Raw genomic sequence first — 13,362 nt, 5'->3', positions numbered from 1 at the left:
AGTCTTTGTTACGTTTACAATGCATTTCAAAGACATGGTACGCTCTATTCAACGACGCCGTTTTCATCAACATGCATCTTGAGCTCTCCATCGCGGCCAATGGAGAATGCACACTCATTGTCCAGAAATGCGGCACCGACCTTAAGCATCCTCCGTCGGATTGCTTCTCTTAGTGCACTTTAATGATGATGATCGGTTTGACGGTTTCATGAAGATCTGCCAGCTAGTAAGACATCTAGGAAAGTTAACCCATATTGTGGGCTATTGCAACGGACTAGTTTGCATCAAGAAGCTCGTGAATATTAAACAAGACTTGAGATGAATTTAGAGTTAGAAATAAAAGCCCACTTACTATTAGAAAATAGAAAATGGGCTCGCAAATCCGCTCCATCGAAAAGATGTTGCAAAATGCCATGTTGACAGAAAGGGCACCGAAGGTGCTTGAGTTCCCAAGGTCTTCATTAGCTGTAAGTAGTAGCAGCCTGCTTTAGCCATAAGTGGCATTAGTAGCTTTGACTGCATGAAGTTGTAATAGCTCGCCTTCTTTCTTCCTGTAGTTACGGATAGGTCCATTCCTTTTTTTTATTAATATTTAAGAAGGTAGACAGTAGATGGCTGAGAATGGATAGATTGATACCCACCCAACAATGGATACGGAAAGAAGAATGGACAGGGACGAAAAGTGAGGATCCAGATATCACTCCCATATTACTCTCTAATTCGAGCGAGGGTCAGGATTACTAAACTCTTAAATAAGGGGTTAAGGGACCAATGTATATGTGCACAATAGAAGGTCATCCAAAAGGTTACAGGGATCAGGCACAAGAGATAAAGAAAACTTAAAAGCTTCTTAGCACCAGAGTAGGAATTCGATCAATCACTATCAATGCCAGGCAGATCAGGATTCATGGGAACGAGAACCTTTTTCCGAGAAGAGTGGAGTGAGGGATGGAAATGATAGATGAATAGGTTTAAGCCTTCGGGATGAATTTCAAATTTCTAAGCCTGATGATGCACTCTGACAAGCTACTATGGAAGAATGGATTCCCAAGCACGGGAGCAAGGAGGGCTATGGGATAGGTAAAAAAGCTAAAGCCGATGATACCGAGGGCTAAAGGTAGGGTAGGTTAAGTAGATTGAGCCCACGGTGCAATTCCCCATGGTTGACTCCCTGCTAGCCCACTTAAATCATTCGGTTGCCTGGAGCTCTATGCCTAACTAAGCTCATGACAAGACCCGTGTAAAGGATCAATGAGGCGAAGCGAGCCCTATGCCTAGCTAAGCTCATGACAAGACCCATGGAAAGGATCAATGAGGTGAAGCGAGCGATGAGCATAGGATAGCTTCTGTCTTACCTCAGAGTTACTAGATAATGACTTTGAGAAGACTGAGTGCTAGTTCCTTAACATCCGAAATAGAATGATATAAAGGATGTGTCAAAGCCAGGGATAACCTATGTAGGCGCATTAAGGCAAAAGTTCAGTCTTTGGTTTTTCAGAGCAGCAATCTTAAGCTTATTACAGTCATTCAATCCAAAGAGTGATCACATAAGTGGCCATAAGCGAAAGGGAAATAGTTTGATGACGCTAACACTTCTAACTTATGAGGTGACAAATGTGTCCTCCATGAAACAGAGGTCTAAAAAGATGCTGGCAACTGCTATGTTCCTTAAACTAAGCGAGTAGGCACCAAAGCAAACCCGATTTCTTATCTTATATGTAGTGATGTGCCTTTGTTCTTCTTTCTCGTGGAACCCGTTTAAAGTCGGTCTTTTGGTTCCTCCATTCTGCAAGCTCGGATGGTACTTTACGAAGCGGTCGTTCAAAGCAAGCATTTCCTTCTCCCTCTACATGAATTTGAGGCATAGAGATGGAATGGAGTAATGCCAAAGCCACCTTCTGCTTTAGGAGAAGTCAAGATATCCCATTTCAAATGGTGAAGTTTCTTGCTATCATCACTTGATCCCCAAATGAAATTTCTCATCTTTCTCTCAAGCACCCCTATAACTGCAGCAGAGATATCAAAGGCTGAGCACCAATAATAAGTGAAGGAGGTCAGGGCCACCCTAAGTGTTTACATTCTTTTTTAAAAAAAATTAATTAGTTTTTAATTTTTTTTTTTTGTTTATATTTGGCATGATTAAGTGTGGTTGTGTCTTTTTTTTTTTTTTAAGTGAAAGTTAAGTATAATGGGCTGAGGTGTCACCTCCTAATTGGTGGCACAAAAGTCCCTTTTTGTGTCATGACCACACAGAAGATGCACTCGTAAAGATATTGAGGAATTGATGTCTTTGTTGTCCGTGAGTGTGCTTTTCAAGCCCATTTCCAAGATAAATGTGTTTTTTTATTTATTTGCTCTTATTTATATCTATAAATTAAAAAAATTGGGAAATCGCAGTCATTAGCTATTAAAAATTCATTAGCTAAACTAGATAAAATGAGTTTTGAAGAGCCACTTTGCATAAAAATTTGGCTCATCCATTGTAAATGCTCTTAAAAAGCTATTTGTTTGTTTCTCTACTTTATTTTAATATTATTTTTTATTATATTCTTACCAATGCACCATCTTGAAAATAAAAACCATTAAAGAAATGATATAGCGAGTGTCCTATAATAAATAGCAAAAGATTTCGATTAGCTTAAAAAAGTGATCGTATTAGCTAATATGTGTATTTTAACTAGTCGGTGTTACTAAACTCAGCTCTTTATAAAATCAGAGTTTTAGATGGTCGGACCTAAAAAGTTTTGCCAAGTCAATATTGAAAAATAAATATAAGAAAAAAAAATAATTTCAAACATTACTCGCACTCTATAAATAAAAAAGCCCATTTACTGTTGGAAAACGGGCTTCAAAAGCCGGGTCAGATCCGAATACTAGAAAGCTGACTTTTGTCTGGAAACCACTATCTCTCACACCGACGAAGAAGGCCAGAACTTTACCAATTTCTCAAGGAGCATAGCCTCCAGAGTAAACATCGTCCATGTCGAGTCTTCCGTCAGAGCTAGTCAACGAAATACTCCTCCGATTACCCGTTGAGCCTTTGATACGTTTTCAGTGCGTTTCAAAGCTATGGCACGCGCTAATAAACCACACAGATTTCATCCAGAGACATCTTGAGCTCTCAATCGCCGTCAATCGAGAACGTACTCTTATATTCAAGGAGTGCGACGTAGATCCGCCTCTAAATTGCTTCTGGGCGCGCTTTAACGACGAACAGATTGACAGAGCCCTCACGAAGATCCGCCAGCCACTTCGCAATGAAAAACTGTACACCCAAATATTGGATTACTGCAACGGATTGGTTTGCCTCCACGATTATGAGAGGGGAATTGCGATTTGGAACCCATTGATCAGACGGTACAAGAAATTGCCTTTTGAACCGATAGAAAATCCTACTGGATTCACCGACTGTCGTTCTGGGTCGCCCGATTTGGCCTTCGGATACGACCCAGTTAACGACGACTACAAGGTGATGAGGGTTGTGCAGTTCTATAGAAAGATTGAAAAGATTGAAGCTACAAATGCCTTTGCCTTTGAACTCAAGGTATATAGTCTGAGAGCGCATTCTTGGAAGAGAGTTGAAGAGGAATGGCCTAAAGAATTAAGTCCTCGTTCGAGTTCGGCGTCCTTAAACGGTGCTTTCCATTGGCTAGTTGGTCCTCCGACTCCGGCTCGCTCCTCAGAGACCCTTCTCGCTTTCGATCTGGCCACCGAGAAGTTCAGAGAGTATACAATTCCAGTTCAATCGGACGATGATTCGGTCCTCGGTTTGGAGGTCTTAAAAGGATGTTTATGTATTTGTGTGAATGTCTTTGTGACACGCAACGATGTTTGGGTGATGAAGGAGTACGGGGTAATCAGCTCTTGGGCTCGTCTTTACACCATTGAGCAAGGCGCAGTACCTTGGACTTTTGAGTACTGTAAGCCTTTGGCGTACTCGAAGGACGGCAAGAAGGTTCTGATGGAGCAGGATTTTGCCTATCTCTTTTGGTATGACATAGAGGAGAAAAGGGGCACGAGGGTTAGGTTTCGTCCTATGCTTAAGTCGTTTCAGACGGCCACTTGTGTGGGAAGCCTTGTTCTTCTCGATGGTGATATATTGATTGACCCGAGACAGAAGAAGAGGAACAAAAGGAAGAGGTAAAATTTTGAATGATTTGAGTGAAATTTTTTGTTTGATTAACTAAGTTTCTAAGTCTGTTGGTCTATGTTTATGCCAGGAAAAGTAATCCAGCGGAGGGTCTTAATCTATTGGTGGAAGCGATGGAGGAAGTGGTAAATGAAGAACAAGCTGTTTGATTTTAGATTGTAATATAAAACTGCTTTGGAGCCTGTTTTGCTATTTGAGTTACGTATATGTCTGCTGGAATGCTCTAGACTTACTAAATTATTTTGAGTTCTGTGTTAGTTAATTTTTCAATGGAGGGAAAGAACTCCTTTATGTAAAGACAATTACGATTAGTCTATCCATTTTCTATATGCAGCATCTAACTTGGATTCTTTGCACCTTGAATAATTTTCAGCTTGCATTAGGTTTGATTCATAAAGTGCAAGTAGGCACTGTCTTGGAGTGTGTATTTTTCTTGCCTTTGGCTGGAACATACATTTCTTTGGAAAATGTAAGGGATGCAGATAACATCTATTTCAGAACTTTAGTAACACATTTTGCACAAAATTTTAGTAATATTCTTTGCAACTCCAGGCTCCCCAGTCCTCTCTCTCTGACCCAAAAGTTTAGAGCTTGAAGATCTTGATTGGTTAGCTCTTCTTTTTTTGTTTTTTAATAGAAGCGGATATGGTGCGCCTGCTAGTGGTTCTTTGCTTTGGGTGGTGCCTGGAGGGTTTGGATGGTACTGTATGATTGTTGCTTTTGATATTGGGGTTAATGGTGCCACAGCCTGATCTTGATGATGGTGGTTTTGAAATGGATCTTGGGGTCTTGGAAGGGCGCCTATGCATTATTTGCAATTACGGTAATGACTATGTTGATGTATCGATAATGAAGGAATATGGATGAAAGGAGTCTTGACACAGCAAGCACTAGAAGAAAAGAAGAAAAGCAATAGAAAGAAGATGTGAGATCACATAAACTGGAGTTATTTATTTGTTTTTGTTCAAGCTGATTTCTATACCTGGTTTCACAAACTTTTCTCATAGATGCGTTTGTCTTTCTCAAATGACTGGATAGTTTACCAATTTTATATGAGCAGTTGATCTCTTTAGTTTTTCTGGTTCTCTTAAGAGTTTAAGTTTGTTTAACTTGGTTCATAAATTGATGAATATGGCCAGTCTAGTTCGTTCATTCATATGAATTACTTAACATAATTGTTATAGCGTCTTTGTTGTACTTTAACTTACTACTTTGATGTATTGGCCATTGTTTTGTAGGGATGAGTTCCTGTCAAAGCAAACAGAAGGACATAAAATTGTTCCAAAGTGAAAAGTGGTAACTCAACAAACTTTACCATAATATTTCTATTAAAGATTACTAGAATTAGTTTACTTTAGCCAGTTAATAGTTTTAGCTGACAATTTGTTTTTATAGAGGCAGAAATAAGTTATTTGACACAAGAAGTATGCCGTTTTCCGGAGGACTAACAAATTTATCTTTGTCATTTTCCTTAATTTGCCATTTGTATTGTGTAGTTATTCTTTCATGCTCTTTTTTTTTTTTTTCAACCCTCACGATTGATAAAGGAGGTCAGAGGGTACAATTTAAAATATGAGTGAGTCCAAGGAAAAAATAGTGGAAAAATATCTCTTACAATATTTATCATTTTTTTTTATTGATGTCGGATTATTTTGGTTTTTCTGGGCCGTATCAAGTCTATACTATCTTTCATACTTGGATCCTGTAAGGAGATTTACTTGTGTAGGATGTTCCAATGTTTGTATGCTTTTTCAGAGGTTATAGGCACTTTTATGAATGACTGAATGAAGTCGTACCATTGCAAAACTGCTAGTTTTTTTCTATCTTGAATAAATTTTGAATGAAATGTGAATGGTCTTTGTGAATTTAAAGAATTATGTATGGTGATTTTTTTTATTTGCAAAGCATGGTATTGAATTATGAACTGTGTGGTGAATTCTGCCAAAATTCTGATATAGCTTCTGGTAGAACTTACTTTTACCAACTGCATTGGGTACTTTCCAAAGTCTTTTTTACAGATTGCTCTTGGTTCAAAATGATTGTAGACCTCTCAAACTGCAAACTTTTGCTGACTGTAGAATCTCTTTCTACTGTTAATATGTAGTCACATTTGTGTCCTGTTTATCTCTAGTATTTCGTTCTATCTTTGATCATTTCAATTTACACAAGTAATAATTGGTTATTGTTGGCTCTAAATGGTCATAAGGTGCCAAACATTGTGAATGTTATGTTGTCTTTACATTTAAAATTCTGTGCTGTTGAATAGTTACAATCATGTGCTGCGAATGGCCTTTTCTAACACAAGAAAGATTTCATGATCCAAGCATGATTGTGGGTCTTCAATGAATCCTTAACCTTGTCTAAACTGGAACTTCTACTAATGTATATTTGGTTAAAGCAAATCATCTCTTTGTTTTCCTAGTAGTATATTTGAATATTAGCCAGTTTTTCGATACAATATATTTAGGGGATAAAAGTCAGGGGAGAATGTCTGATTACATAGTAATTTGAGTTTTGATTCAGTTCTTAAAGTATGTGAATTTGTAGTGTTTGTTTACATGGCCATTTTACTTATATTTAAATTTTTTGTTGCATACAAAACAAAAGGGTTTGTCTTTCTAGTGCTAATCAAGACTCTTCTCTGGCTTAAAGGATGAACTTTTACTTGCAGAATTCATGATTGGGAGGAGATGGTTTTAGCCTCTTTCTTCTCGTTCATGTATTCGTTATCGATTCGTGGGGTTGGGGAGGACCGGATGTGGTGGATCCCTTCGAGAAAAGGGAAGTTTGAGGTTCGCTCTTTTTATAGGAAGCTTGCCTCCAAATAATCCAACCACTTCCCTTGGAAAAGTATTTGGCGTACCAAGGCTCCTTCGAGAGTGACGTTTTTTGTGTGGTCGGCCGCCCTTGGGAAATCACTCACTCTGGATAATGTTCGGAAAAGAGGTATTGTAGTGATTAATCGTTGCTATATGTGTGAATCGGATGGGGAGTCTGTGGATCATCTTTTTCTTCATTGTGGGGTTGCGCGCAAGTTGTGGGATGTTATTTTATCTCGCTTCAATTTGTGTTGGGTTATGCCTAGAAGTGTTAAGGATATGTTTGCTAGTTGGTGGTCGGGCGGTAGAACCCGTAGCGCCGTGGTTTGGAAGATGGTTCCCCTGTGTCTTTTATGGTGCCTTTGGAAGGAAAGGAATGCGAGATGCTTCGAAGATCTATCGAGAAACCTTGAGGACCTTGTTCATTTCTTTTTGTACACGCTTTTCACATGGACTGCAGGCTGGCTTGCTCCTTTAGTGATTAATTTTCCTGATTTCCTCTTTATGTTCTCTTCTTCTTTCTCCCCCACTTAGCCGCTCTCTTGTATACCCCCTGTGTACTTGGGTTGCGCCCCTCTGCGCTCTTTAATGCATTATTACTTACCAAAAAAAATATAGATTTATGCTTCCATTTCAACTCCTGGTTAGCCAAGCATCTTTTCTTTGCTGGCAGGTTACAGCTTCTTTTCTCTATTCTATACATATTTTTGGATTTACATCTTTATTCTTCTGAAGAAGGTGATTAAAGCTATTGAAAAAAAATTTAATAGGTAGTTATGGAATGGGAATGAGGAGAGTTTTGGAAAGGCTAAGGTGTCTTGGGATTCTGTTTGTGTCCCTAAAAGGGTAGGTGGGCAGGGGTTGAAGAGGCTTGTGGATTGGAATAGAGCTGCTATTCTCAACACATTTGGACCCTTTTTACTAAATTTGGGTCTCTTTGGGTTGCTTGGATTAAATGTAATATGATAAAGCGGAGGTGTTTTTGATTGATAAAAATTCCTCAAAATGCTTCTTGGAGCTGGAGGAAGATTCTCAAACTTAGGGGGATTGCAAAACCTTCATGATTGGGGATGGTAGTCAGATTTTTCTTTGGTTGGACTCTTGGCATCCGGATGGGGTCCCTTTTTGACATATATGGTTACCATGTTATCTATGACTCAAGGAGAAAGTGTCGTTCAGGAGGTGATTGGAATTGGGCTCCTGCTAGGTTTGAGGATTTGGTGGGTACACAATGCAAGCTCCCGGATGTACAAATTGGCTCCCATGATGCTCCTATTTGGTTGCCTTCTAAGACTCATAAATTTTCCAGCAAGGATACTTGGGATGCTATTAGAGTGAAGTTACCTAAGGTGGATTGGAATAAACTGATTTGGTTTTCTATGGCTATACTTAACAACTCATTGTTCTTATGGTTGGCTATTAAGTACTGCTTATCCACTCGTTAAAGATTGTTGAAATGGGGGCTAAAGGTGAGACAAAATGTTATTTTTGTAGAAGCTGCATTGAAAGCAGGGATTACTTATTTTTTGAATGTAACTCTAGTAAAAGATTGTGGAGGGAGGTGATGATGTGATGTCACCGAAGTTCCATTTCTTTGAGCTGGGATGAGATTCTTAGTCAAGGCTTAAAAAAAATGGAAGGTATAGAGTTTTTGAAGGTTGTGTTATGTAAGCTTGCTTGGGGTTCCTCAGTTTATAATATTTAGTGGCAATTTGGGAACCATCCTCTCTCTGAGGATAGAATTCTGCAGAAAGTTTGTTGGGAAATCAGAACCGTGTTGTGGGTAAAGGGACTTTCAATTTGAATGATAAAAATGCGGCTTTATGCAGTAGCTGGGGCATCTCTCCAAATTTCCTGGTTTGTCTCCTAATGCTTTGAGTGTCTGTGGCTGGTCTTCGGAGCTGTTTTGTGTTGCTGCTGCTGTTTCTCCTCATCTGCAGTTCACGGTTATGTCTATATGTTGATAGTTTGGTGTTGTGGTGGTTTGTATAGTTGCTGGTTTTTTTATGTGTTTGTATAGAAATTGTTGGTGTCTTCTTTCTCGGGAGATTGAGATAGTTGACTTTTAGGAGTTTCGGTGTAATTGTTGGCTGATTCTTTCTAACTTTGGTTAGTGTGAATTGTATTCTTTGTTTTGTGTTAATAAAAATTCTATTTATCCAAAAAAAAAAAAACTATAGATTTATGCTTTTCAAGTTACTTCTTATCGTTGAATTCATTTGGCTGCTTTGATTCTGTCATTGTACAATAAATGGTACTTGAAGAAGAAGCATCCGCATCTAGAAGGGCCGTTTCAATGTAGAAGTGTGAAGTCTTTAAAGCTTCTGCTGCTTTGAGAAAATGGCACTTGAACCTTGACAGCTCCACTGCCATGAGAACTTCACCAAGCCGATTCTCCTCGTATATTGGTTTCCAAGTTTCTCAGGGGCCATGTTTTACTGAAAAGGGCTTGCAAATCCCTTTTTTTTTTCTTTTTTTTTTACTTCTCGTCATGTTATTTATATGATCGATGAGCATCACTGTAGCTCCGTCACAAAGATGGGTGATTTTCCCAAATCTTTGATTGACAGAATTGTCGAAGAAAACAAAAATGACAGAACGTTTTATTTACTTACTATATTGGTACAAAAGTTCAGCGACATATTCAATTCGTATAATCATATTTGGTGACCATCAAAATCACATGATTCCGTTAAAAGCATTCTCCAGTGGAAGCAGATGTTAATTAGTTCATGGGAATTCATAAGTATCCCAAAAAGGTTTATAGTAATGAGGAAACTGCTAAGGGCGGATTAGAATAAACATTGATTACATGTTTCAAAACCGGGTTGATATTTAGTATTGCATTAGATGAAAGTTATTTGGGCTGATCATTCTAATAAGCTCTTGGGTGGCCAAATTATCTCCTTAGGCCAAAGGGTTGGTTTGCCAAAACCGGCTGTGGAAAGTTGTCGCGGCAAATCTTGACACCCTGAGGGTGGTTGATAGATTTAGTGGTCGTAATCACCAAATCTCTCTCGATGGGGGTGGTCCTACCACTTCTAATGGCTACTTCCATGAGTGGCCGACCATTCTCGTATCCAATAGAGTAGTTCGAAGAATTCCGATAATTATTTTCATGACTGGTTGACCACTCTCATGGCCAAATGAGTGGTTTGACCATCTTCAAACCACCCAACAACTCTTTGCATCTTTTCTGGGCACGATTGAGGTCATTCATTTAAAATTATTTTTCACCCATTTTAATGTACAATGACATTTTTTTACATGAGATTGTGGTTTAATTAAACATATCCAAATGACACTTTTTGATGGGAGCTCACCCTTCTTTCGGTTTTAAAATCACCCATTCTCTCTTCCTTTCGAATCAAGAATGAAAAAGATACTTCCTTGTAACTATTTTTCTTAATTAATAATAATAATAATAATAATAATAATGATAAAAAGACACTTTTTGATTTTCCGTGGCTTGATTGAAAAAGTAATAGTAGTTCAGCAAACAATTAGTTTAAATTGTAAAATCTCTTGTCCTATAATATGAGATGGAATCCTTTATATGATCTAAGATAATGGGCACAAGATTGAATCGTTTTTATCCTAATAAAGAGAATTTAAGATGCTGTGTAATTCATTAACTTGATAAACAAAGATTATCTAAACGGATGATTGCCGTCATTGCTCATGGATGGTTTATACTTCTGGTCCATGTTAACATAACTCCGGCACCGGCAAGTATAATTTATGCGACTATTGGTAGTAGGCTTCGTTACAAGCTTGAACGTACCTTATAATTATCTGAATTGTTAAGCACAAATAAATTAATTCGTAACCCACGGTCCAGGTTATTCCAAACACCTATTAAAATGGAATCTAACGTCTATTAAATGGAATCTAGCGTTTTGTCATAGTTGTGCCGCTTCAACTTCTATGTTGATGTCTTTGCTGCGTTAAAATTGCTTTTACATTGCTCTAGCCTCTAAAGGCTATGCTTACGCCTAATTTTTTTAATGACAGATTTTAGTTGTTGCTCATGATAGTCTAGATTTGGATGGTTTAAGGTCTGGCAATCACCTCCTGCTATAGATCCATGTCAATTAAATGTAAAAGTAAGGCTAAAAATTATATTTTTATCTCACAATACTTATGTGACAGTTCTAACGAACTCTTTGATAAATCATTATTAAAAATAAAAAATAAATAAAAAATTCAAGGGTTGATTGGGATTACCATATCAATATTGTAGAATAGTCGTGGGATAAAAATGTAGCATATAACATTACTCTTTTAATCATTATAATGGGGCAATTATAATATTTCAAAAGTAAAAACGAAGGTAATATGGGAAGAAATATATAATCGTGGTCACCATTTTTCCATCCATTTTAACGTCTAACTAAGAGGGAGTGTCATTTTTTCACGAAAGGATGGTTTAAAGTATACAAAGGCCATTTTTTTATGTTTGGTGGCGTAAATAAAAAAGTTGTAATAGTTTAAATTGTCAATCTCTTGTCATATCATATGAAATAGAATCCTTTCTTTGATTTAAGATAAGTACACAAGATTGAGTTGTTTCTATCCTAATAGAGAGAATCTAAGATGGGAAGATTGATGCCTTTGTTGTGTATGCCTCCTTCGGCGAGGCCTCAGCAAGTTAACAAACCTAATAGGCTAATCCTAACTCCTAATAGGCTGGCCGGGGTACGTTACAACTAAGTCCACCAATCGTTGCTTTAACCAAGTTTTCTAATCGCATTCTCTCTTAGATTTTTTTTTTTCTATTTTTTTTTTTTATTTCTTCTATATTTTCTCATCTATTAAAAAAACAATATATATTAAATAAATGGTTAATCAAGGTTATGTATATATATATTTGACATGTCCGCACAAGAGGGAGAATGAGGATTCGAACTAGTGATTTTCACTCCATTAGGCGTGGACCCAACTGATTGAGCTACCTTTTAGGGGACTAATCAACAAGGTTGTATAGACAAACAAATTACAATAAAAATGTTTAAAAAAGCGTATGTCCGCACAAGAGGGAGAATGAGGATTCGAACTAGTGACTTCCACTTCATTAGGCGTGGACCCAACTGATTGAGCTACCTTTTAGGGGACTAATCAACAAGGTTGTATAGAGAAACAAATTACAATAAAAACGTTTAAAAAAGCGTATTTGTTTTTGGAATATGTATTAAATTAGCAAATGTAAATCTAAGCTAGCGTATCACCCACCATTTTTTTGGTAATTAATTAACTAGACTAGGTTGACTAGTTCACATTTCCTTTAAATAATAAATAGGATATATACATCCATTTTTTTGGTAATTAATTAAGTAGACTAGTTTGACTAGTTCACATTTCCTTAAAATAGGATATATATACATCACATCATCTTTAGTCTATAGTTTTCAGTTTTCACCTTCACCGCTATACATATATAGTGCATGGCCGGAGAGACCATTTGAAAGCCACCTAACAGATATAATCAACAAACAAACAAACAAACAATTACAAGATGGTTTCATCAACTGGCAGAAGAAATGTAACGCTGCTACTAATGTGGCTTATGTTGTCTAGTGGTGGGTTTAATATTGCTACAGCAGGTTCGATTTGGGGGATACATAGCAAGGTAACCGTGCAAATCATCAATCTTTTAGAGAAAGATGATCTTACCCTTGCCTGTCAATCAAAGGACACCAATCTTGGTGTCCAGAAACTCAAACCAAAAGAACAATTCTAGTTTCACTTCAAACCAAACTTTTGGGGGACTACGCTATACTATTGTAGATTTCAGTGGACAAATAACGACCACACGTTTAATGTCTACAGCTATGAGAGAGATAGTGGTCGTTGCCGTTTCTGCTATCTCAGAGTTACCGCTGATCAATTGTGTAAATTTAACTACAACACCAAGAAGTATGATACATGCAATAACTGGAAATTAATGAAATAGGCAACAATCTGGAAGGTGAACCTGCTTGTACGTGATTACAACCCTGCATGTACGCTGCAGCAATATTCAAAATAAAGAGCTCCATCTTCACATACTTCCTTATTACGTGAATTGTGAAAGCCATTCAGATTTATTTTTTTGTTGTTGAATAGGATAAGAGTAATTTATTCAGATTTCTCATATAAAGGAATTATTTGGTTTCTTTTTTTTTTTTTTGGGGTGGGGGGCGCTTAATCAATGTTTCAGATTTTCGATGGAAAAATGTTATTCTGTAAGGTGAGATTTCTCATATATATATTGTTAACACAGTTTTCGGTTACCCTGGACAATTTGAACTGTTTTTAAGGTGATGGGGAATGTCGGGATCCCATTTACAATTGGAGAGAAATTTGAACGTAAAACTAGGGGTGCCAAGGCGGTTAGTGAATAGATAACCGCTC

The 13,362-nt window shown here is 37.5% G+C and overlaps 1 protein-coding gene across 5 annotated transcripts; it reads left to right on the top strand.

Moving 5' to 3' along the window:
- The first annotated feature begins 2,880 nt into the window (after window positions 1–2,880).
- Window positions 2,881–9,541, top strand: LOC132170421 (F-box protein CPR1-like). 5 transcript variants are annotated; one of them, XM_059581403.1, is made up of 5 exons: window positions 2,881–4,140; window positions 4,221–4,275; window positions 4,788–5,075; window positions 5,389–5,446; window positions 9,234–9,541. In XM_059581403.1, exons 1-3 carry the CDS (start codon window positions 2,981–2,983, stop codon window positions 4,809–4,811), a joined length of 1,239 nt encoding a protein of 412 aa, XP_059437386.1. In that variant the 5' UTR covers window positions 2,881–2,980; the 3' UTR covers window positions 4,812–5,075; window positions 5,389–5,446; window positions 9,234–9,541. The 5 variants fall into 5 exon arrangements, with proteins under 5 accessions (XP_059437386.1, XP_059437385.1, XP_059437388.1 ...); XM_059581402.1 differs by having other exon boundaries at window positions 4,221–4,619; XM_059581405.1 differs by lacking the exon at window positions 4,788–5,075.
- The last annotated feature ends 3,821 nt before the right edge of the window (window positions 9,542–13,362 follow it).

Source organism: Corylus avellana, chromosome ca2 (genome assembly GCF_901000735.1).
Source record: "Corylus avellana chromosome ca2, CavTom2PMs-1.0".
Classification (NCBI taxonomy): Eukaryota; Viridiplantae; Streptophyta; class Magnoliopsida; order Fagales; family Betulaceae; genus Corylus; species Corylus avellana.
This window is presented reverse-complemented; position numbering and strand designations above follow the sequence as displayed.